This window comes from Haliaeetus albicilla, chromosome 18, assembly GCF_947461875.1.
Source record: "Haliaeetus albicilla chromosome 18, bHalAlb1.1, whole genome shotgun sequence".
NCBI classification, from domain to species: Eukaryota; Metazoa; Chordata; class Aves; order Accipitriformes; family Accipitridae; genus Haliaeetus; species Haliaeetus albicilla.
Genome location: NC_091500.1, coordinates 22,903,690 through 22,925,879, shown reverse-complemented (window position 1 = coordinate 22,925,879; position 22,190 = coordinate 22,903,690). Strand labels below are relative to the sequence as shown.

General features: G+C 42.8%; 1 protein-coding gene across 3 annotated transcripts in view; it reads right to left on the bottom strand.

Moving 5' to 3' along the window:
- Positions 1-13,955: 13,955 nt before the first annotated feature.
- The window catches only part of DLGAP2 (DLG associated protein 2), a 484,489-nt gene continuing 476,254 nt past the window's right edge, over positions 13,956-22,190 (bottom strand). For all 3 annotated transcript variants that reach the window (XM_069805918.1, XM_069805916.1, XM_069805917.1), the window contains one exon: positions 13,956-21,569. In XM_069805918.1, coding sequence (XP_069662019.1) covers positions 21,351-21,569 — 219 coding nt within the window. In that variant the 3' untranslated portion in view covers positions 13,956-21,350. The remainder of the gene's footprint in view (positions 21,570-22,190) is intronic.

Sequence of the window (22,190 nt, the reverse complement as noted above, 5' to 3'; positions counted from 1 at the left end):
TGTTCCTGGGGAATGACAGGGGCTGTGGTCCCCAGAGAAGGTACGACCAGGCTGGGTCACTGGGTGCAATTTTGGTTACACTGCTCATCCTTCACTCCATGGCTGCATTTGGCTTTACAGACTCTCCTTGAGCAGCCAGGCACCTGGAGGCAGGGTATTCACATGCCTCTTCCAGAAGCTGTAGGGCCAAAGCTCTTTTAACATTGGTCATCTGGGGCAGGAGGTGGGGGACACAGGGACAGGTCAGGGGATGCGTTTGGGGTCTCTTCCTCAACTTTAATGTCTAAGTCCACATCTGGTTTGAGGCAGGCCTGAGGGATGCAGTTTTGCCTGGTGGTTGCTTGTGAGGCACAACACCCAGTAAATGGCACAAGGTCTGTGGGGCCCTGGATGGCCATGGGGACAAGCAGCCTCATGTCATTCAAAAGTGTGACGCAGCATCACTTCGGAGAGGCTGATTAAATTCCTGCATAAGAACTCTACAGTTTCTTGCTGTAGTTCCTGAGCAGTCAGTTTTACAACTTTATATAGCAGCCTGTAAGAAATGTAACAAAAAAAAAATTGGATACTTGCCCTGCTATTCTTATCCACTAACAGGTTAAATGCATGATTTATAATTATTACAAATAAGGTCAAGCACAGGGGAGGAGTGACCTCTATAATAAAAGCTTCATAACAAAAACTTTAAAGAGCTTCATAGTAGAAGTGTTGTGGCTACCCTATAAAAGTAAGTATTTAAGACTGAAACTCTCCCAAGTTTCAGTGCTCAGAAATTCATTGCTCAGAAGAAAGGCTTTGGGTGCTGCTTCCAGCAAGTATTTTGACTGCAAAAGACGTTTCCTCCCCTGCCTCTCTTGCTGAAGATTAAGACATAATTTTCAAAGTGGCCTTGTAATACGCCACAGCATGAGAGGTTAAGCGGTAAATAATGAGATGTCTTCTGGATGGGAACTTGGCTGTGGTATTCTGTTTACAAAGATCTGACCCTTTTTGTACAATTCTTCATGGGATGTGTCACTTTTTGGCAAATTGTCCTTGCCCTAAATTCTCATTGTAGAAACAGCATATGGCCGTGACTTTACAGCTGCAGGTCCCCAGCTGAGGGGACCTGCGAAGAGGCTTGTGGTGCACCCGCCGGCGGGTTCCTCTCAGCCCTGGCACCCCAAAACCATGGCAGCTTAGGCCCCAGGTCACTTTTTGAAGGCCTCCCCTGCGCTCCCAGTTTCCACTGCGGGGCGGGGCGGGGCGGGGCGGGGCGGGGCGGAGCCGCCGCCTCGCGTTGCTCCTTTGCTGCCACCTGGCGCGAGAGGCGAGGCGGGGCGGGGCCAGTCTCTGTGGCGGGCGGGGAGGGGCGGGGCCAGTCTCTATGGCGGGCGGGGAGGGGCGGGGCCAGTCTCTGTGGCGGGCGGGGAGGGGCGGGGCCAGTCTCTGAGGCGGGCGGGAAGGGCAGCGGGCGGAGGCGGCCTGGGCCGGTTGTCTGTGTGAGGAGCTGTTCCAATCCGCCATCAAATTACCGCGGTCGTATTCGAGGGCCTCGAAGGACGTGGGTTAAAGCTCGTCAGTCCCCTGAAGCCTCCCCAGGTTTTCTGCAGCGCCCGCTTGTCGCTGCGCGGGGGGTCGGGGGGGGGTGGTGGCGCACGGAGCTGGCGCTCTCTCCGCCTCCGAAGATTCGTCCCGGCTCGTTGCAGAGGATGGGGCACTCTCCGCTGGAGCAGGAAGGCTGTGCGTTACCTCTTCAAAACGCCGGCGACCCAAACGGCGCCGCGGGGCCGCCTGTCTCGGCGGTGCCCAGGCTCCCGACGCGGTCGGCGGCCGTTCTGACGGCCCCGCGGCCGACCCTGTGGTGGCCGAGCCAAAGCTCCGGACCGCGGCCCTGGCAGCCGCCGCGCCTCCCGCCTGTCTCCCCGCTCGCCTCCCCGTCTCCTTGTCCTTGAGCGGGCCCTGGGCCCAGCCGGGGACAGGCTGCTGCTGCCCGGCGCCCTAAACCAGCGGGGCAGCTGGGGCCGCCTTCTCCTCCCCCGGGTCAGCAAGAACCCCGGGCGGGGAAGGATGCATTCTGGTTTTTTTTCTGGAAAATAGATAGCTGCGAGGCTACGATCAGGACTTAAGGGTATTTATTTAGAAAGAGCCTGTCGAGAAGGGACACAGCTCCTCACCTGCAGAATGACTCCCCGGAGTAAATGGCAGCAGCGGCACTGTGTCTTCGCATCACTTCAACACTTTTCAAGAACATTACTCTTAACAAATCTGTTCTCCCATTTAAACTGAACTCAGTGCTGGAAATCATTCAGGAATGGAAGATGCAGTGGGAGCTCGCTTTGCAAATAGATATGGTAATACCGCTTAAGAAGATGTAGCAGGCAGAAGGCTGGTGTGGGACATGCGTGACACAAATCTGCAGAATTTAAATTCCCTTACCATTTCAGTTAAAAAAAATAAGCTTTTAAAGCAGTTACTTGAACATCTTTAGTGTTTATTTGTTGGTAGAACTGAAATGAGATCTGAAGCTCCCAAGGAGTCCCTAAAATCTTGTCATTTATCCCACATGCCTGAGGCTAGAGCATGCACAATGAGTGTCTGTCATTTTTGTGGACTTTGCTGTGATAAATATAATGGCCCCAGCTCTCGTCTGTGTTAATGCCATATTAGTGTCAAGAGGTCATAAAGTAAATTCTGTTTCCTACCAAGGTTTAGGAGCGTGGAAAATAGCAAAGCAATCAGAGACAGCACATGGTAATTGTCTCCCTGTTTTCTGAAGAAAAACACAAAATGGAGAAGAAAAAGGTGGATTTGCTGAATTCTGATCATTACGCTGGAAACAAGTACAATGCTGTATTTACTCAGAGCATTTAAGGATAGATGATATCACTAGAGCATGTAATCTAAGCTCCTGCACATCACAAGCCATTAACATTCACACAGTCCTTCCTTTATCAGGCTTCATCACTTGAGTTTGACTAATGCTTATTTTCAGAAAGCCAGTTATTGTCCTTTTGAATGCTGAAAGAAATGAAGAATTTGCTGCCTTTATTAGCAGCTTGTTCCAGTGACTAATCTCAGTCTTAAAATGCATGCCTTTTCTGCAGTTTGAAGCAGTCTAGCTTCCCTTTCCCTGTTGCCTGTTACACTTTTCCTTGCTAGATTAAGAAGCCTATTAATTCCCAGTATTTCCTCCCTGGGAAAATACTGATATATTGTAATCAGATGACATGCCAGTTTGTTGAGTTTGAGGGACGGTGGGCTGGGTGGGGATTTTTTTACAAACTAAACAGATGAAATTATTTTTGTGCTCATCTGTGAGGTATTTTCTGAAGTTTAATATAACTTGCATGACTCTAAATTTGCTGGTGTCTTTTAAAGACTATATATGGACTATAAATTGTTCATCAAAAATATCAGGAAAGGTTTTTTTAAGCCTAATTATACCCAAACTTACTTTTTTAGCTGTTTTACATGTAAATACTTGTTTAAAGTTGTTTTTTCTTTTCATGATTCTTTTCATTCCATCAGAATATTCTGATTTGTTGGTGCTGAGATGACTTCCAAAACTGGGCTATTTTAGGGAGAAATTAGTAAATGGATTGGACAATTCATTGTAGAATGGCTTTTTTTTTTGTTTTTGGATTCTCAAATTTTTTTTTCTTTCTGGTGCAGAGAGCATTTATCCAAAGAAAGTAATAGTAGTATTAATAGCAGTGGAGCTACATGAACCCAACATGGCACAAGAGAAGCCTACTTCTAGAAGGAAACTGCTGTCAAGATTTTATGGAAGATAACATCTACAGATGGTGAGGAGTATCCTTTGTCCTCTTTACTCTCAACTAGGATGTCCACTAGTACCCTGGCTACTCCATTTTCACTCTCTCTGACTAGCTGTACTCTGCCAGTTAGCATCAGACTCCAGTAAATGATCCTTTATTAGTGCTTTGAAAATCCATTTAAGTAAATCTTGAACTGCCCTGTGTCTTCTCTAGGTGGATAAACACAACAGATGCTTAATTTATGTTTCAAGAATAGCAACAGCAGATTTTTTTTCCAACCCCAAATATACTAAATGATGTTACTTTCCTCATTCAAGTTACTCAGCATGGACTGAAACCAGGCAGGAGCAAAGGTGCCATCAGTGATGTTTCTGTTTGGGCATTGCCTATGTTGGTGGGCTGGAGCAGGGAAGAGAGGCAATTGCAGCCTTGGAGAAGAAGATACTTTCTCATGTCACTTTTCATGTTGTGACAGTTCATCCTGATTTTTACCACAGATTTTCATTCTCAAATTGTACTTTTTTCTTCCTATATGAATCTAATATGGTTTCTCCCCACACCAGTATTCAGAAATATGTCCCAAGTGCTTATGCCACAAGTCCTCATGCAGTCCTTGCAAATAAATGGCAATTTGTTCTCTAGAGAAAAGCCTGAGTGACTGTGTACTTTTGTAAGATCTGGTATACCTGTCTTGACTTACGTTCAACGAATGTACTGCTCACCCTCCCTGGCATACTATGACTGATTATGCATTACTGAAATTAAATTACATCTGCAATATTTTGTAGTGAGATCTGTTGGGTTTTTCTTCCTAAAGCATTAACAAGATCTGTGTATTACTACAACTCTGAGTGGGGTATTTTTTGTAATTTGAATGAAAAACAACAAATAAAATGAGAAAAATGTACTCTATGATTCAGCATTCTTGACGTTTTTATTTATTCATTTATGCCTCTTTGCTTGTCTTGTACCTTGTAATGTGTTTCCTGGCCATTAATTAAAATTATTGAAGTTCCTCTGTGTTGAGATAGGAACCTTGCTTACTTTCATTATGTATTTTCCCCCTCGCCGTATTATAAATCCCTGGGGTTACTTGTAGTTTCTCACACTTGCATATTATGTGGCAGCACTGGCAGTGGGAAAATGGAGGGTGCTGAGGGACGCTCCATGCCCTAGCTGGGAGCTTGCTTATCCTGCTTTCCAGCAGCTCTTTTGGCCTAAGGAGAAGCTGTATTAAATCTGTTCTTTGTTGGATGAGGGACAGGGGTTTTTTCCCTATAAGCACTCTGCAAGTGGCTTTCAGTGCAGACTACTTCAAATCTCCCCTCCTCTCTACCGCCAGCTAAAATCCAGTTTGGGGGTTAAAAGGACTAGATCCTTCCAACATTTTGCCGGCCTCCATGTGAACTGGTCTCTTAAGAGGGCCGAGACATAGCGGACTACTGATCTCTTGGTTTTTCAGAGGCATTGCCTAGGAGTAGCTCAACGTTTACGTTGAGTAGCCCTGGAGTCAGTTTGGGCTGGGGAGGAGAAGGTCCTGCTCCATCCCAGGAGCTGGCCGTGGCCACCTTCAGCACTGCTTTCACATGGATTTCTGCCTGTTCCCTGGAGCATTCTCTCCTTACCCCCTGGCTCTTCTCCTGTTCCTCCCCGCAGGCTTGCTCCCCTCCTTCCTCAGCATGAGCCAGATTTCTTCCTCAATACCTTTTTGCGTCATGGACACTAGACGGGAAAGCACAAAGATCCCCAAACAGACTCCCCGGCTTCCAGGTAGCAAAAGCTCCTCAGTTCCTTCCCAGTCTCTTCAAAGCTGGGAGAAACAAGTAGAGGGAAAATCCTGGTCTCCCATCCTGCCCCGTGCTGGGCCCTAGATGGTTGCTGTGCCCTGGAGCTTCCAAAATCTAGCCAGCTTGAGCTGCCCCTTGTGCAAATGCCTTTTGTTTTGTTTCCCACACATGGCTTATGCAGAGCGGAGCTTTATTCCAGACATACCATGGAGTTCCTCAGTGCTACGGTGCTGGCGAAATGATTCTCACATTTTTTAAAATACAAACAAAATGTGTTTTCTTCCTAGGCCCACTTACAGAGATGAATTCTTTTGCCTAAAAATGTCCTGCCAGATAATTTCACCAGATGCTGACAATCGGCATGGAAAATTTGAGATTGAATTGCATTAACTTGTGTAAGGGGAATTTATCATTTACACACACACGTGTGTGTGTGTGTTTGTGTCTGCACACAGATGCAAGCCTGATATGCATAGTTGTTACAGCAGATGAAGCTGAAGGGAGGAAATGAAATTAAAATTAAATCAAATTGAATAGCACAAGCACAGTGCAAGGAAATATTTGCAAAACTGTACGACAACCTGAAATCCCCAAAACTCTCTGAAAAAGAGTGCAATCAACACCACTGAAGAAAGTTCTTGAATTTGGTGCTTTGTATTGCACCAACTGCTGATAGATTGTTTTGATGCCTTTTTTTGTAAGCTCTGTCTACAGGAAAACATAGATTTCTTTGTTACAGCAGCATGCACTGACGGTCCAGATGTACCAACGCAGTCCCGAATGTAGTTTCCTTCTCACCTCATTTTATAGGAGTCGTAGCTCTCATTGCACCTGCCTTGCAGGTGCAGTTGCCTCCAATCATGTGGTGTAATGTATTTTGTTGTTAGGCAATGGATGCTCAGCCTCAGAGGTTATGAAGACCTGAATTTTCTCCTCTGCACCACTGCAGCATGCTGACAACATCTGGAACAAAACCCCCATTGCAAGGGGACAAAGCTGGGGCCAGAATTTTCTTGGCTGAGAAGAAGCAGGCACAGAAAAGAGATCCAGTGACTCCACAGGCTGATCACACTTTGCCTTTGAGAAAGCATTTCCACCCTCACCTACGCAGACACACTTCACAGCCCGTTATTCCCAAATATATCTGTTTGCTGTGATGGAGAGCTGTGACTCTGGAAAGGGAAACGTGCTATTGCGAATGAAATCTGTTCAGGAGTTTCTTATCGCTTTCGGGGAAAATGTACTCAGATAGAGCAATGGGTGGCAGTATGAACTTCTGAAATGCTGAGAGCCGTTTTCGGAAGCGCTGGCTGAGCCTGTTCGACGCAGCAGCTGCGCTCTGCCACGAGCCAGGCAGCCCCGCAGCCCAGCTGCGCTGAGTGAGGGTGCAGCAATTCGGCGGCATGCCGCCTGCCTTTGGAAGGACACCCAGGAGGGCAGGCTGGGGAGGAGATGTGATGTAGTCCTGTCATTCCTCACGCCTTTCAGAACAGCAAAATGGGACCGCCGAATGCTTCTTCCCTCCCGTTTGACATATAGCCAGAAAGAACTGAAGAATTTAGTGCCTCCCCAGACTGTCCCTCCACACAGTATTCAAAGGCATCCTTCAATCTACCTGTTTCTGTGTTTCCTTCTTGACCAAGAAGGGTAGGAGAAGCACATTTATACTGGTTCATTATACTGGTTATACTGGTTCATTTAGCTAAATGTAAGAAACAGCGAGGTTCCTTCCAGAATAAGGTAAAATGAAGTAAAAAGGGTCAAAGGAGGTTTGGTTTTAAGCAGAGCTGCACAGGGAGGGAACTCCCAGAACCCGGTAGTGTCTGTTTTTCTAGAGCAAAAGGAAATAACAGTTACACCTTTTGAGAGCTTCAGAAAGGGGGGGCAGATTAGCAGAGAGAGCATGGTGGTGTGACAGGGGCTGAAAGGGCTCTCAGCCCCTCTTCTGCTTTCTGAAATCCAGATCTCCCTGGGGACGCGTAAGTTAATGCAAGGAGAATTACAGCAAGTTAGATCCTATTTTGATTATAATCACCTCTCATTTTTAGCTACTGGAAATAAGCTTGTGACTGAAAAGCAGCTATTGTTCCCTCCTATCCATCTCTGACATCTCCCACCCACATCCCCAGGAATGATTTCCCCCATATATTTTACCTTGCGAACTACACCCTATCATGAATTGACTCAGAGTTATCACTCATCTTGTCCCTGAACTCACCTAACCTTTCTTGACGGGTGAAAATACAACAGCAGCTTCACCGGAAGCCTTTAATCTTTCTTCAAAAAAGTCAGTGGTCCCAATGTAGCATCTGACACTAGATAACAAGACAGATCATGACAGAAGATATTTACAGATACTCCATTTGTGACCATAAAGACAAATACTAAGCAGCTCATGGGCCAGCTATTCTGTCTGCTTTCCAGAAGAGAAAAGTTTGGTCCCAGAAAGAAGCCAAGGAAGGGCCACAATCCGTTAGGTCTCACAAGGTAAATGCCATCCAAGCGAAACACATCACAGATGGTAAACGTGCCCCGGAGGCTTCCTACAAGTCTTTCAAGTGGCCATGAAGTGGTGCTGTCTGCTCCTCAGGTCTTCCTCTGCACACACCCCATCCTTTCGTTGTATCACCTCCTCCTCCTCCGAAAGAGTTAATTTGAGAACTGTGTAATCCCTGATTTACAACAGCTTTTTGATTACACTTACTTTGATATTTGGAGACAAGCAAGCTGGGAAATGCCAGACACAGGGCACCTGCCCTCTACATGTGCTGTCACAGCTGGTACACATGTGGCCTTAAATGACCCTTCGACTGAAGGGATAGAGATTCACGTTTATCTCCAGGTATTAGCCTTTTTTTTTTCTTTGGTTACTACATTCAGAATGTAAAATCTGATGGAGTATTACAGCTTCTTACTAATTATTACAAATGAGGATGTTCTTGTAAATTTTGTTTATTCCATGTCACACTAAGTCAATTGATAAAATGTATTCTGGAAAGATTATCTTGGGAGGACAGAGTGAATCTGAGTGGAGGAATAAAAGAACTTGAATTTGTTATATGGCAGTTTGCCTCAAAATGATACAAATACCTGTCCTAATTCAGGCTGGAAGGTGTCAAAATGCATGAATTAGCTCGTCTCATGTACAGACTGTTTGCTTTCTGGCACAATGCATGTGTGTAATCGATTCAGGATCTGGCTCTAGAAACAGATACGTAGTCTGAATTAGCCCCAAAATGCCTTTTCAACCTGAAGCAGAATTATGGTAAAATCCTGTTTCAAATCAGCTAAAGTAATCATGTATTCCTAATCAGCAAAGAATAAAGAACATAGCATTTATGTTTGTTTTGGTCTATAGGTTTTCCCTTTCCTCGGCCCTATTCTCCTCATCCTTCTTTTCAGCTTCCTCTTTCCGTGACTTAGGCAAGCAAATGGTATTATCCTGAGATACATACATGCACAAACCAAACCAAATACAAATTTTTGCCCTTTAAAAAAAGTAAATGTATATAAAATTTACAGATGATCCTCTTTTATTTCTGTATGGATAAATATATACATATTATATATATACATATCTGTATATATATATACATACACACATACAAAGCCACATAAACTCATACAAATATATAAATATAAACATTCATAAAATTCTAAATACCAGCTTTTTTCTAAGATGTTGTGAATGCTTCATAAATTTATAAATATTTTACAAAATTTACTTTGACATATTCAAATCCCAAAGCATAACATTCATCTGCTTCCCTTACTGTTCACTCATGATTTATTTCCTATCTGGCAAAACTGATTTATCACCTCTGTTATGATTGGGTTTATGTCACTTTTTAATACTTAGAATCCTTGATTTTTACCAAAGCTAATTTCCTTTTTAAATTTGTTTGAAGCAGTCTATTATCATATACTCCTCAAGGATCTGCATTTAAATTGATTTGTCATTATTTTCCATTCCATTGACCTAAGCCTGTCCTCCTCAAATATTTCAGTGCCAAGCCTGGCAGCGAGTGTGATGAGGTTCATTTGCAAGGAGGTGAAGCAAGTATGGCAACGATAGGTGGCACAGCCCTTCTGAGAAGCAAGCCCCTCTGTGTTTTTATGGATTGTCTAAATAGCTCACACCTATGCAGGCGAGTTAGTGCGGGTCATGAAGAATACAATAACCACGCGATAGCCACAAGGACTTTCTAGGAGATTTTGGCTGAGCGTGTTAATTACTTCTATGCCTGGTCAGGCTCTGAGCTTTCATGCAGCGGTAAAGGTGGAGGTGATGTTACTCCTCCTGTGGAGCAGAAACTTTCTTCCGCTTTTCCCCTTAATTGCAACATCTCAAGCAGCCCGGTGCCTGCTAATAATAAAAAGGGATAGGAACCTCGTATTGAGGAAAGAGCATTGCTGACTCAGCCGCTCTCACCAATTTCGATCATTCCTTTATTTAGTATTAAGGCCTTTTACTCAAGAACGGTGTAGCTTCGTTCCTTTGTGATCTGACAGACCTGTAGTACACAGGCGAAGCAGCGGAGATCCAGCCATGACCCTGAGCCCTCACCTCCCCCGGTGCTGAGGCACATGTGAGCAGGGCGATGCTGGGGGACCAGCCCTGGCCGCGGTCCAGGCTAACCTCTCGCATCCACCCGCCTGGTCACCTTCTCCTTCTGGGAAGAGCTGGGGAACAGCTCTCCGAGCAGCACTTGCAGCTTTGGCAGGTGAATACCTCTTTTGCACTTGCAAGTGGCCAGTTGCTTATAAATAGGATCGTGTGTCAAGTGAGAGGAGGGGACCGGTGGTCCGGACACATCCCTTCCAGAGCGTGTCTGCAGCCTGGATGCTGGGTGGTGGCTCCTGCGGTTCTCCAGGGGATTCTGACAGGTGGATCACATCTGCAAGGTTGCATAGAGTATGCTTGCTACCTTATATTACTGAGTCCTTGGCTAAATAGGTTTTTCCAGGATACACGACCCTTATCCAAACAAACAAAAAAAAGCTAGACTTTTATGCTCATTATGATAATAACCTCCCTCCAGGGAATGGGGAAACGATTGCATTAACAGTTCATAACAACCTCTTTCTGTTGAAACAAGTCAGTCTTTTCTTGATCCATTTTCTGAACTCTGTTCACTTAGGTCGTGCTTTCTAAATCTCTTATAATCCTTGTTACTTTCTTCTGAATTTTCTCCACATGCTTCTCAATTCCTCCAAAACAGGATATAATACTCCAACCAAAACCTTACGAGTACTGAACAGCGTGAAGCAAGAACCTCTCTGTAGCATAGAGGTGACATCCCTACACCCCCCCGGAATCTGGCTTGCCACTTTCTCAGTGGCATGATTGAGGACTCATTCAATGTCACTTTTAGATATCCTGAAACACTTCTGCCTCCCTCACTTGTTAACATTTTGTCTTTGAGTATTTGCCTGAGATTCAGAGGGTAATTTCTGCCATCTCAGACAGGACTTGGGTGGAAGTGGCGAAGTTGAAGACATCAAGATTCAGAGAGTCCGTATCTCACCATCGCCCAAACATGCCGGTCTGATTCCTAAACATCGGCAGCCAAGCACACAAAAAGCATCCTGCCCTCTGCCCCAGCCCTGCTGTGGTTCAAACCTAGGACAGAGACACACACAGCCTCCAGCCAAGTCCTGAAATTGTGTATACATGCACAATTACACAGCACAACAATTTGTTAAGCCACGCTAATTTAATTCTATGCTAATACATTCACTATTAGATTTCCCCTTCCCTTAAGAGCATGTGATTTGGCTTGTGTTGCTTTAGCATCAGGTTGACTCTCATTTAGCTTGTGATCCACCATAGCCCACGCCTTCTTTGCTCTACTTTTTGTCAGATGGCTGTTCTGTCACATCTGAGCTTGATCACATCTTTTCAGTATAGCATTTTGCATTTTTTCTTCATTGAATTACATCACATTGGATTTAGAAAGTGTATCCATTTTGGGGGGGATCACTGTGAATTTTGATCATATCCTCTAGAGAACCTGTAACTGCTCCCAGGTCCATATCATCAACAAATGTTATATTTTTTAGTAAATCAGCAGTCTTCAATGAAATTACTGACTAGTACTGAGAGCAGGTTAAATTTTTGTAAGATTCTTCCTTTCCCTCCTGCTTCAAAAGCCCTTCAGATTCACAGTGGGTCAAGGATATATGTATATTTAAAATAGTATTTTCAGCTGCATCAGATTTAACTTTACAACAATTTTATTTAGACAATATTTTCCTAGTTTTATATAAAAATGTTACACTGGAACTGTATCAAAAGCCTTAATGAAGTGAAGATCTATCACAGCCTACTGTTTTTACCTAATCCATTAGGCCATTCATCCTGTCAAAGAAGAAAATTAAATTGGTTGACATGATAGGATGTTGGCAAATCAATGTTGCCTAGTTTTTATCACTGTATTATCCTCTAGCTACTTATAAATTGATTGTTTAAAAATTCACAGCAGAATCTGTCCAGGGATTGTGTTAGGGCTGCAATAGGTTATGTAAGGCATTTGCCTACATTTCAAAATGTTCACACTTCAGCTGTGCTGCTACAGTTAAAACAATAACGGCCTTCCACCAACCGACTGCTAGTGTCAGTGCAGTTCAACTGGAATAAAGATGCTAATTCCAGAACATGTACTCTGAACCTGATTATTTGGTTCAGCAATTGAATTAAAATATGCCACATCTATGCTCCAGCTTTACTGACCTTACTAGCTCATCAGCAACGACTGTCCTCATTTATATGGGTATGCCTATAATAGTGAGGCTGACATGCAACCATCTGTAATAGTATTGTACAAGAAACAGCTTGCTTGTTAGTCCTGAGATCCTCTCCAGACTGCAGGAAGGATCACTCTATTTTAGGCACCTCATGAAGGCTAAGACAAGCTAAATGGTTATTGGAATTTCAGTTAGAAGTGATCAAAGCCTTTCTTAGTTGTAAAATATCAGTTACAGAACTACTATGAGTAATGCTCTAGGTCATAACATCTACTGTTAGGACACAGACAAAAAAGCGCTAAGCTGCTTTAATGACCTCTCTCTAAATTTGTTTTCATTAGAACTGCTGACATATAGCTGGACAATTTTGAGCCTTCCACAACAGGTATTAAAGATGAAAATTCCTTTATACAAATAATGAGCCAGCAGAGTAGTGAATCTTTAATTTTATTGGTCTTACTGCCAAGACTTTTCACAGCTTCTTCGTACACCACCTGTCCACAGTGTACCTAGCATCATTCATTAATTACAGAGATGTCAGCTTCCACCTCTAGTTGACTCATGATGCCAAAATTCATAATCTCTGTTTTAAATTTTCAGACAAACATCTTTCTTGGACTCCGTCCCTTCTTGGGAAGAGATCCCTGAGGGTATCTTCCAACCCACTTCATTATCCTCTCTTCTTCTGATGGCTATGAAACAACTGACAACTGACGGGCTGCTGAGATGCTGCAACCAACCGCTCTTCATTTTAATTAATAGCATCTCACTTTTTCCCTCAGTTTCTCCCTGTACCTGCCTATCTGTTTTTTCTCACCTGATGGCTGGGTTGTAAACTCTTTGTGTTAAGGGAAATCTTCTCATTTTGTAAATGTACACTGTTGTCTTGGAGCATAGCGAGGGCTCCTAAGTGTTACGATAGTATATATAATAAATGAGCAATAAAAATCCAATGATTCAAGTAACTAAGCACTTTTCTATGCCAAATAAATTTCTGGAACTTCCTTTATTTAGACTCAGAGACTCCACACATCTTTGTTTCATGCCTACCATGGCTTCTATCTTATCAAGAAGTGTGGCCAATGCAAAGCATTGATCAAATTTTCTGCTGAGATGCTAAAGCCATTCCCAGAAGGAGACTTGTCTGCCCTGGAAGGAGCTGAAAAACATAAAGTGGCTAAAAGTTCTTTTTGGCTCTTCTGTTGCAAACAGCAAAAAAAACACAGAGACGTGCTCCAGGATTCACCTTTCCAAAACAAATTCTTTCAGTTACTTCTGCCCAATAACAACTGCTTACAAATAATTCAGTTTTGGATGTTTCACATGCAAAAGAGGCTATTTTTCTTTCTATTAATGACATGCAATGGTCTGATTCAAAATCAGTGCATGATATTCTATAGTATTAATGACAATAAATCAAAACACATCGATAGCATTGCATAGCTGATCCTGTTATTTGCCAAATTGCTTCAGATTTTAAATGTGTGTTCCTTTGATTTCAGATAAAACCCTATCAAAATTATTTTATTGAAAATTAATTTCCTGACACTCAAAAGGCTACATGTCTAAAGCAATAATTTAGTGTGGTCTACCAATTGTCTGATTGGAAATGGCATGTTTCAACTAATGCAAAATTTAAAATGTAATAAAGAGTGTACTCTATTTTTCTCAAAAAATTTAATTGCAGAATTATTTACAGGAGATGAACATAAACAATACATAAACCAATTGAGAGAGGCAGCTTCATAAAAGAGCCATGGGGCAAAATAGTGAAGCACATTTTCTTACAATCAGCTGGAGGTGAGTAGAGAACCATGAAAAAAGAATAACTCAATAATAAAACAATTCTCAAATATGTCTTCAAAGTAACAAATAACATTCTGGTAAAGAAGATATTATTGAGAAGCAAGAAATTATTGTAGCAATGAAACAACATACTGTACATTCAATTTAGGTATCCTGCATGCTACTAAATAGAATTTATCAAAAGAACCATAAAAGCATGAGAAAGAGAATTACATAAAATAGTTTAATTCTAGTGAAGTGTAGCTTTATACAGATGGTGAATATTTGGCACTCAGTTCATCCTCATTGTTGATATGATTTCTTATGTATATATATATTTATATATATTTATATATACTTTTAATGATAACTAAACAGCTAGTTCCTGGTTCTAACATTCCTTGAAATTCTATAGGAGGCATTTAATTTAGTCCTTAGGCCACACTTGATTATTTTGGCATGTCACATGGTAAAAGAAAGTATGAGTTTTGTCTCTGTACAGAAAATCCTGCACAGTCATAGTGGCTTTTCTTCAGGAAAGAACAGTTCTAGAGCAGTATAAGTCAGGCTACTTGAAAGGGAAATTTTCTTAATTCAGGAAATTAATATATAAATTGAACTAAAGAATACATACACACTGAGCCCTTTTAAAATGAGATGGCCATACTATTAAACCTCCAAAGGGTAAATCAAAGCATGGATATGAGCATGTGGATTCCACAGGTAATTATAAACATAGCTAGTATTTCTTTGTGAGGACTATAATCAGAGACTTGAACCTACTACCAAGCCCTCTGCTTGATTGTGACCTACCTGAAAGGCAGAACTATATCCTACAAAGTAATTACGCACTTGCTGACTTGAACGGTGAGTCCTTCCTACCTCAGCAGGACTTGCTGACTCAGATATTGATCTGAATTATACTGAACCAAATCTGACATTTCTTTCTGATTTCAGTTTCTTAGCACTGATTCTAATACGACCCACATCAGAACATAGCCCGAAGCTCTGCAATAATTCATCTCACAAATAAGAAGCTTGTATGACAGTTCAGCTTTAGGAATGGCAAATGCTGTGTTGAATGAAAGAAGAGTAAGGGAAGGAAAAGAAAAATCCTCACTAACAGGCTGTGTTGGTGAATAATGACCATATCTTCAAATAATCCTCCCCCTCGTTTAAGCTTAGGTGAACGTATCCATGGTTTTGTAGTAGAGAAGTAAAAAATCCTGCCCAACAAAACCAATTTAGAAAAATAACAATTTGGCCTTAATAAAATGGAGCATTAAACTGCCAGTTGATGAAAACTGTTCTGTGTTTGCTCAGTTAAAGAGCAAGCCGTGTAGAGATACTAATTTACATTATCTATGATCTGACGTCAAAAGCCCGGTTCTGTTTCAGCAGTGAAGGGTAATGGGAGAAACACCCATGTGTGGAAAGGTGGGACCGTGAACATGCAGTCTTCTTCTGTGATCATCATTTATGAAATGCGATACACATGTAACGAGAAGAGATCTGGAACATGGTTTTTAGCTATAACGAGTGCCCTGGCCTCTTGCAGCTATTAGAATTTTATTTCGTTAAGAGGAGCTGAATCAGCCTAAATATGCTGGCCAAATTCTCTTTTGGGCAAGTTTCCATTTCAATTTCAGTTTTATACTTGCTGTCCTGAACAGCCTATTATGTAGTTAAACAGCTGCAGCATTACACCATAGAGGTAGCTGCATTTCAGAGATAAATTAAGCAATTTCTGTGTATACAGAGGGCTTAATTCCTGCCAGGAGTCTGTGTATGCATATGAGTATGCCATAAAACAGCTGTTCCCAAAAGATGGTCCCTGAAGGTGAACACGGTGAATAGTTGCAGATGGGCCGTGGGGCTGCACTAGGCAGAGAACCTGCCACGGCCGTCGGTGCTGAGGCTGAGCTGCAAGAAAGTGGCACGGTCTACAGGAACGTGAGTGTTGACTGTGGTTCCCGAGTCCAACTGTCTGGGACCATGACACCGAAAAATTGTTATGTATATATATGGATGCACATATCCTCTTTCTGTTATCTGCAGTATGAAATGGCTGCCTCTAGTCTGCCGATCCTGCCAGCGCAGAGAGAGGCGTCCCCATTGCTCTGCCAAAGAACCCTTAGGCTTAGAGCTGAGTCTCAGGAACGAGCAGCTGCCCAAACCAAAGCATAATCCTTACGCCTAAGTCCTGTGCCCCCCCCGCCACGTTACCCCTCGCACTACCTTGGCCAGAGGGCAGACCTGGGGGGAGAACGGGGCGCTTGGCAGTTACGCCACAGGGGAAAGCTGCTTTCGCAGCCTGTGCCCCGGATGGATCTGGCCTGCTGAGGAAGACGGCGGGGGGATGCGCTTGCGAAGGAGAGACTTGCCAAGATCCCCGACCAAGGGGGCTCAGCTGCAGGCGCCATCAGCCCCCCCCCGCCTGGCACCAGGCAGGGCTCTCCTGCGGGGCCCTCCCGGGGAAGCTCCTCCGTCACAGGCACCCTCGCTGCCGCCGTCATGAACGGAAAAAAGCAGAGATTGTTCTGGAAACTTAATTTGGTGCTCTTCGCTCCCTGCCTACACCCTGGAGGGATGGTAGGAGCGTCGCCCTCGCCTCTGCTTTCCTCGGGTCTTTCTCTGGGTTCAGCGAGCCTTTGCTTCTCCCGTGGCCCAGGCTCAGACTGTAAGGGTCCCCCCGTACGCCGCGGGGGTGGCGTGGAAGGAAACTCCCCGGCAGCGTGGGGACAGGCGGGACGTCCCCCAGCGTCCCGCCGTGCCGGCTCGCCAGGCCACGGGCAGGGTAACCTGCCCCGGCTGCAGCCCAGCCCGCGGGAGTTTGCGTGTCGGCTAATAAAGTGCTTGGAGATCCTTCCGGATGAAAGGCACTGTATAAACCTAAGTGTCAACCCGTCGAACGCCAGGAAGCACCTCTCTAGACATTAGGGGGTGTGCTGACATGCCTCACCTCGAGCGCAGCTTGCTGGTGGTATCGCTACACCGAAAGGTGCTCTGGGAACAGTAACGGGAGTCCCGCTGCTTCGCGTTTCATCTCCGCTCTCTGCCTAAGGCCGAGGCTCCTGCTGCACGGGATTTCGCCGCTTTTCGGGGCGCGCAGCCTGACGCCCGCCGAACCGGCGCCGGGCCTCGGATTAACGCGCGCAAAGCGGCGTTGGCGGGTCGGCCTCTGGCGTGGCCCCCGCCACGGGCGCCGACGCCGAAGCACCGAGGAGGACATCGAACCCGCCGAGCGGGCAGGGCAGGCCCGGCCCGAGGCTTCGGATGCAAATGGCCGACCGGGACGGGCCGAGCCGGAGGCCCGCCGCTGCGGGCGCAGCGGGGCCGGGGCGGGCCTGCGCGGGCAGGAGCTGGCACAGGGCGGCGGGGCTGCCCGAAGGTGCCACGGGGCCCGGAGCCTCCCGAGGGCCCGAGGAGACGGCAGGTCGCCTACGGCACGTCATGGCGTAGCGGTTCGTTCTTCTCCCTGCAAAACCACCCGGTGACCCAACGGTCCCTCGCCTCATACTATTGCAGCGCTGGAGAAGGTGGAACTGGAATACTAACTGACTGATACAGCAGGACATGGGCTTATTTTAAAACAAATAATCTCCATTGTATGAAATGTATTTTTTATATATATATATATATATGAAATCCACACACCTTCCTATGCACGCTTTAATTCCTTCCTGATGGATCTCAAATCGTGACAAGGTTTAAGCATGAATTAAAATGTCATTTTTTGGTATTAAACTGTACAATGTTATTAGTATTTGCACACTGCCAAAGGCCATTCTAATCAGCTCGACAGGAAATAATAAAACACTTCATAATGTACTTCACCAATTTACAAAGAATTTCAAATCTAAAAAAATATACAAAGCAAAAATAAGTATGGCAAATATCAACAGTTTTACCAGTCAGGTCTTTTTCTTTATTTAAATTTTCAGAATTCTGTTTATTATACTTGTGTCTTACAGGCAATGAAGAAATGAACAGAGACTTTCTATAATTTTCATCTCTTAAAATAAATATTAGTCCAATTAGTATTTAATTAAACACTAGATTATTTTGCTATATCCAGCTGTTCCATGTGGGTCTACACCATGAAGTCTCTAAGTAGAAAGCACTCCACTTTCTATCTTTATGTTTATTTATGTTCCTCCTACACTGGTTTTGTAACTGAATTTTATTTTTATGACGTGGGGTCGGATTACAATTGATCTGTTTGTATGTTTATTAAAATACCACATGCTGTGTCTCTCATGTCAGGGACTGAAGCAATTTGATTTTGATTTATTTGCAACACAAGTATGATAAGCATAATGTTATTCTTCTAAACTAACCAGATGTACAATATGTAAATAGAAATGGCTTATTTGCCTTTAATGATAGAATGTTACCTGTACAGTAATTTAATATATTGCACTTTGAAATGTAACATGCACAGATAACATATTATCAGGTTTTTCAGTAGGCATCTAGATTACTTTTGATTCTTTCTTTTTTTTTTTTCTTTTTTTTGGAACAAAGGTGGAACAAACAGAAATCATAGATATCCAAAGCCTCTATTGAACATTTTCTCATAATGGCATGGGAAATGTAAAATACAGGGTTGGCATCATTCATGCAGGCCTATTTTTGCCTGAGAACATCAAATAAAATTTTAACATACTAAAAACCTATCAATAAATGATTTTAAAATTAAAGACTTATACAGATGGCTCCAAGACAGCATTATTAGGTCAGCTGGGATCTATGCTTATCTGTAATCTGTTGTTTTTACCATTTGTCTTTATAAAGTCTGATTACCGGCAGGACCAAATACAACTTGTCTTAATCGCATGACCTGTTGCTGCAGGTGGGTGTTTTCAGGCGAGTAAGTCAAGTGTGATTTCTCCTTGAAGTGTACAGGAAAATTAGATAAAATGTATCAGCTGCCATGTGTGTGTATATATATATATATATGTATAGGGGTTGTGTGTCTGTTTTAAATTTCTTAATTCTAGGAAAGACACTGGCTTTAGTTTTGTGTTGATATTTCTAAATAGCAGCTCCACTTTAAATAAGATACAAGTTTTCAAGACTAAAGATGCCAGTGTCTGCAGGTACATTTCTATTTAAAATAGTACAACAAATATAGGAAGTAGCATCAATATTGTACACTACCTAGGATTCAGCTCTTTCCTTAATAGAAAATGCCTTGAAAACACGAGGGATGGGAAATATAATGTTTTCATCTATAGAAGAATATTTCTGGGATTTATTCTTTTTTTTTTTTTTTTTTTTTTTTGCATTTTTGAAGGATATACATTCGTCTTCGTTTTTGCTTCCAAATAAAGTTTAAGGCTACTTGGTAAAGTATATACCAGATATCAGGCTCAATTTACAGGGTTTTCTCCTCACAGAAACTTCTCAAAGCTTCATCTCTTAGGATGCCTATCTTGAAGCTAAACATGCTTTATCAGCTGTGCTCCAAAGACAGAACTCATGCTTAATACTACACACTGTAGGAAAAAGAGAAGGAAAAAGAAAAACAAAAAAAAACCCAAAAGAAATCAGATTTGAAGCAATGTCAGATCTGCATAACCTATGATACCTCATGTTTTCAGTCATCCATCAGGCTGAAGGGTGGGTGGGATTCGGATTTAAAGTGCTCATCAGGTGAAGAACCAAAGTGCTTGAGTATAATTAAATAGCTGTTCTGCCTATGGCTAAATACATTGCATTTGTTAAAGCAGGTAAACAGGGGATGCAGTAGTTGGGGCTGTCTGTCTCACTGGGTTCAGACTGTTTTGACCTAAAGTAGTGTTCAGTAGGATTCAAACCTTGGAATCGGGGGCTGTAGGTTACTCATCTTATTGCGTCTTCACCTGAAGACTTCTAAGTGCTGGGTTGCTCAGTTGGCTCTGGAAGGTAGGTGAAGTGGAATAATTCTGTCTTAATTTGTTTAAAATTAAAGCCTCTTGACTGTGGTAGTTACCACTTCTCTCTTCTGACAATGCGAGGCTTGAAAATATATTATTTTCCTTATATTCCATGGCTGGAAATCATTTATCTCGAGTCATGTTTTTTTTAATGTCTGAAGCAAGCAAGAAGCTTATTCTTGCCATAAATGATACTGCATAGAAAAATAGTTCTAAAAAAAAAAATACAACTGTAAACCACAGTTCACCTTTACCTTAACATAACCATTTAAACTTAGATATACTTACCACTCACATTCATATTTCTTAAACTGTTTACAACATCACAACTGGCATTTTAAACAAGCAAGATTTTTTTTTTTTTTCTCAAGGATACCCTGGAAACTCAATTGATATAACATTTTGAGAGTTTGAAATATTACATGTAGCACAGCTCTTGAAATGAAAGAGAGAAGGTTTATAAAATAAATGTTAACACGTAAAAGAACTGTTAAAAATGCAATGAGTGTTCCAAAGGAGCGAGTATAACTTTTTCTTTACACATCTTGCTACAGAAGATCTAACTTTTTAAGGCTTCCGTTTTCCTTTCACCCATCACTCAAGTCCTCTTGCATTATAATTTTGCTTAGGTTTCAGAGTGTCGTTATACTGCTAACAGCAAACGTTTCTCAGTGGGCATTCCCACCACCACCACCAGACTTGAATGCTTCTTGGTTTCTGATGAACTTTGGAGTTTTAGTGGCTGGATATCCCTGTTCATCTCCAGAAACTTGACATGACATGAGAGGCCTAATGTTATTTTGCAGTAACAAAGATGAGAAGAGTGGCAGAGCGCATGGGTAAATATGTTAGCTGGGTTCTAGGAAAAGAAACTGGAGGTCAGAGAGATAAATGGGTTCTTTCTTTCCTGCTCTTTACATTTGTAGCACCTTCTACTTGGATTAGCTAATGCCTCTAGTGAATGGTGAGATGCACCCATTTATAGTTTGTTATTCTTATCCCTAATTATCACACATTTTATAAAAATATAAATAACAAAAAAAGTAAGCTGGGTTCCATCTCAAGAGGTGTTTCTTGTTGTCCTCTGAGAATATATTGGATAAGTCAGGTCTCGACAAGCCCTATCCATTGTAGCTGATAGTAAGTCAGACAATAAATACAAAAAGAAGTTGTTCTTGCGGTGAGCTCAGCAAATTCTGAGGAAATCAAAAGCATTCCACTGTGCTTATGGCACAAAGAACACAACAGCAAGGGCATATTTAGTGGAGAGAATGAGACAAAAATTACCAGGTAAGTGACAAACTGTACAAGCATTTTGTTTAAAAAAGGAACTCTGCAGCATTCTGTCTTTAAAGCCGGGTTTGAGCCTCTGGGATATATATCTCGATGCTGTCTGCACGCTCTGTGGCTGAATTCTGCCGGAAAGAGGCTGCTCTTTTAGCAGCCATTAGCCGTCTTCTAGCTTCTTGTCGCTGTCTGTCGGGTAGGTCCAGAGATTTTTCTCTTGTGATAGGGAATTTTCCTTTTGGGGGCTTCTTTGGTACAGGAGGAGGAACCTTTCTTTCTTCCTGCAATAGGGTATTAAAACTGAGGGTGAACTGCGTGCGGAAGGTTCTGTCAGCAGAGCATGCAAATCGAAGACATGAAATGCAAAATACTGGTTACGTACATCAAGCATGCTCAATTTGTGCTCTCCAGTCAGCTGGCTACTGGATTACATGAATAGCTATCCACACTAGGGACACTGACAAAACCCTGTTGTTTCAGCAACCATTACAAATTCTGCAGTCCTATGCCTTAAAAAAGACTACGCTTCCTTCTACTGTCCTTGCAGGTATCCTGAACATGCAATCTGCGTACCTCACTTTCATACGAATTTGTTTACTTTTAGCTGACACATTATTACATTCATTATAAACAGAAACACACACTGGCTCTCCAATAAGAATTCAGCGCATCTGTGTGGTCTGATCAAGTGAATAGACTGTCTAAGATTAGCAGGACAGGATTTTTAATTAAATTAATCATACTGAGTTTAGCCTCAGCTGGATATGAGATAGCAGCTGTGTATACATGTCTATTAGTTTAGTCTCCTCCATGAATTGCTAAATGGAAACATGCAAGCACCAACCAGAGGGAGAACATAGGGCTAATTGTTCTGCTTGCCAGCCTGGATGATTTTAAAGAAA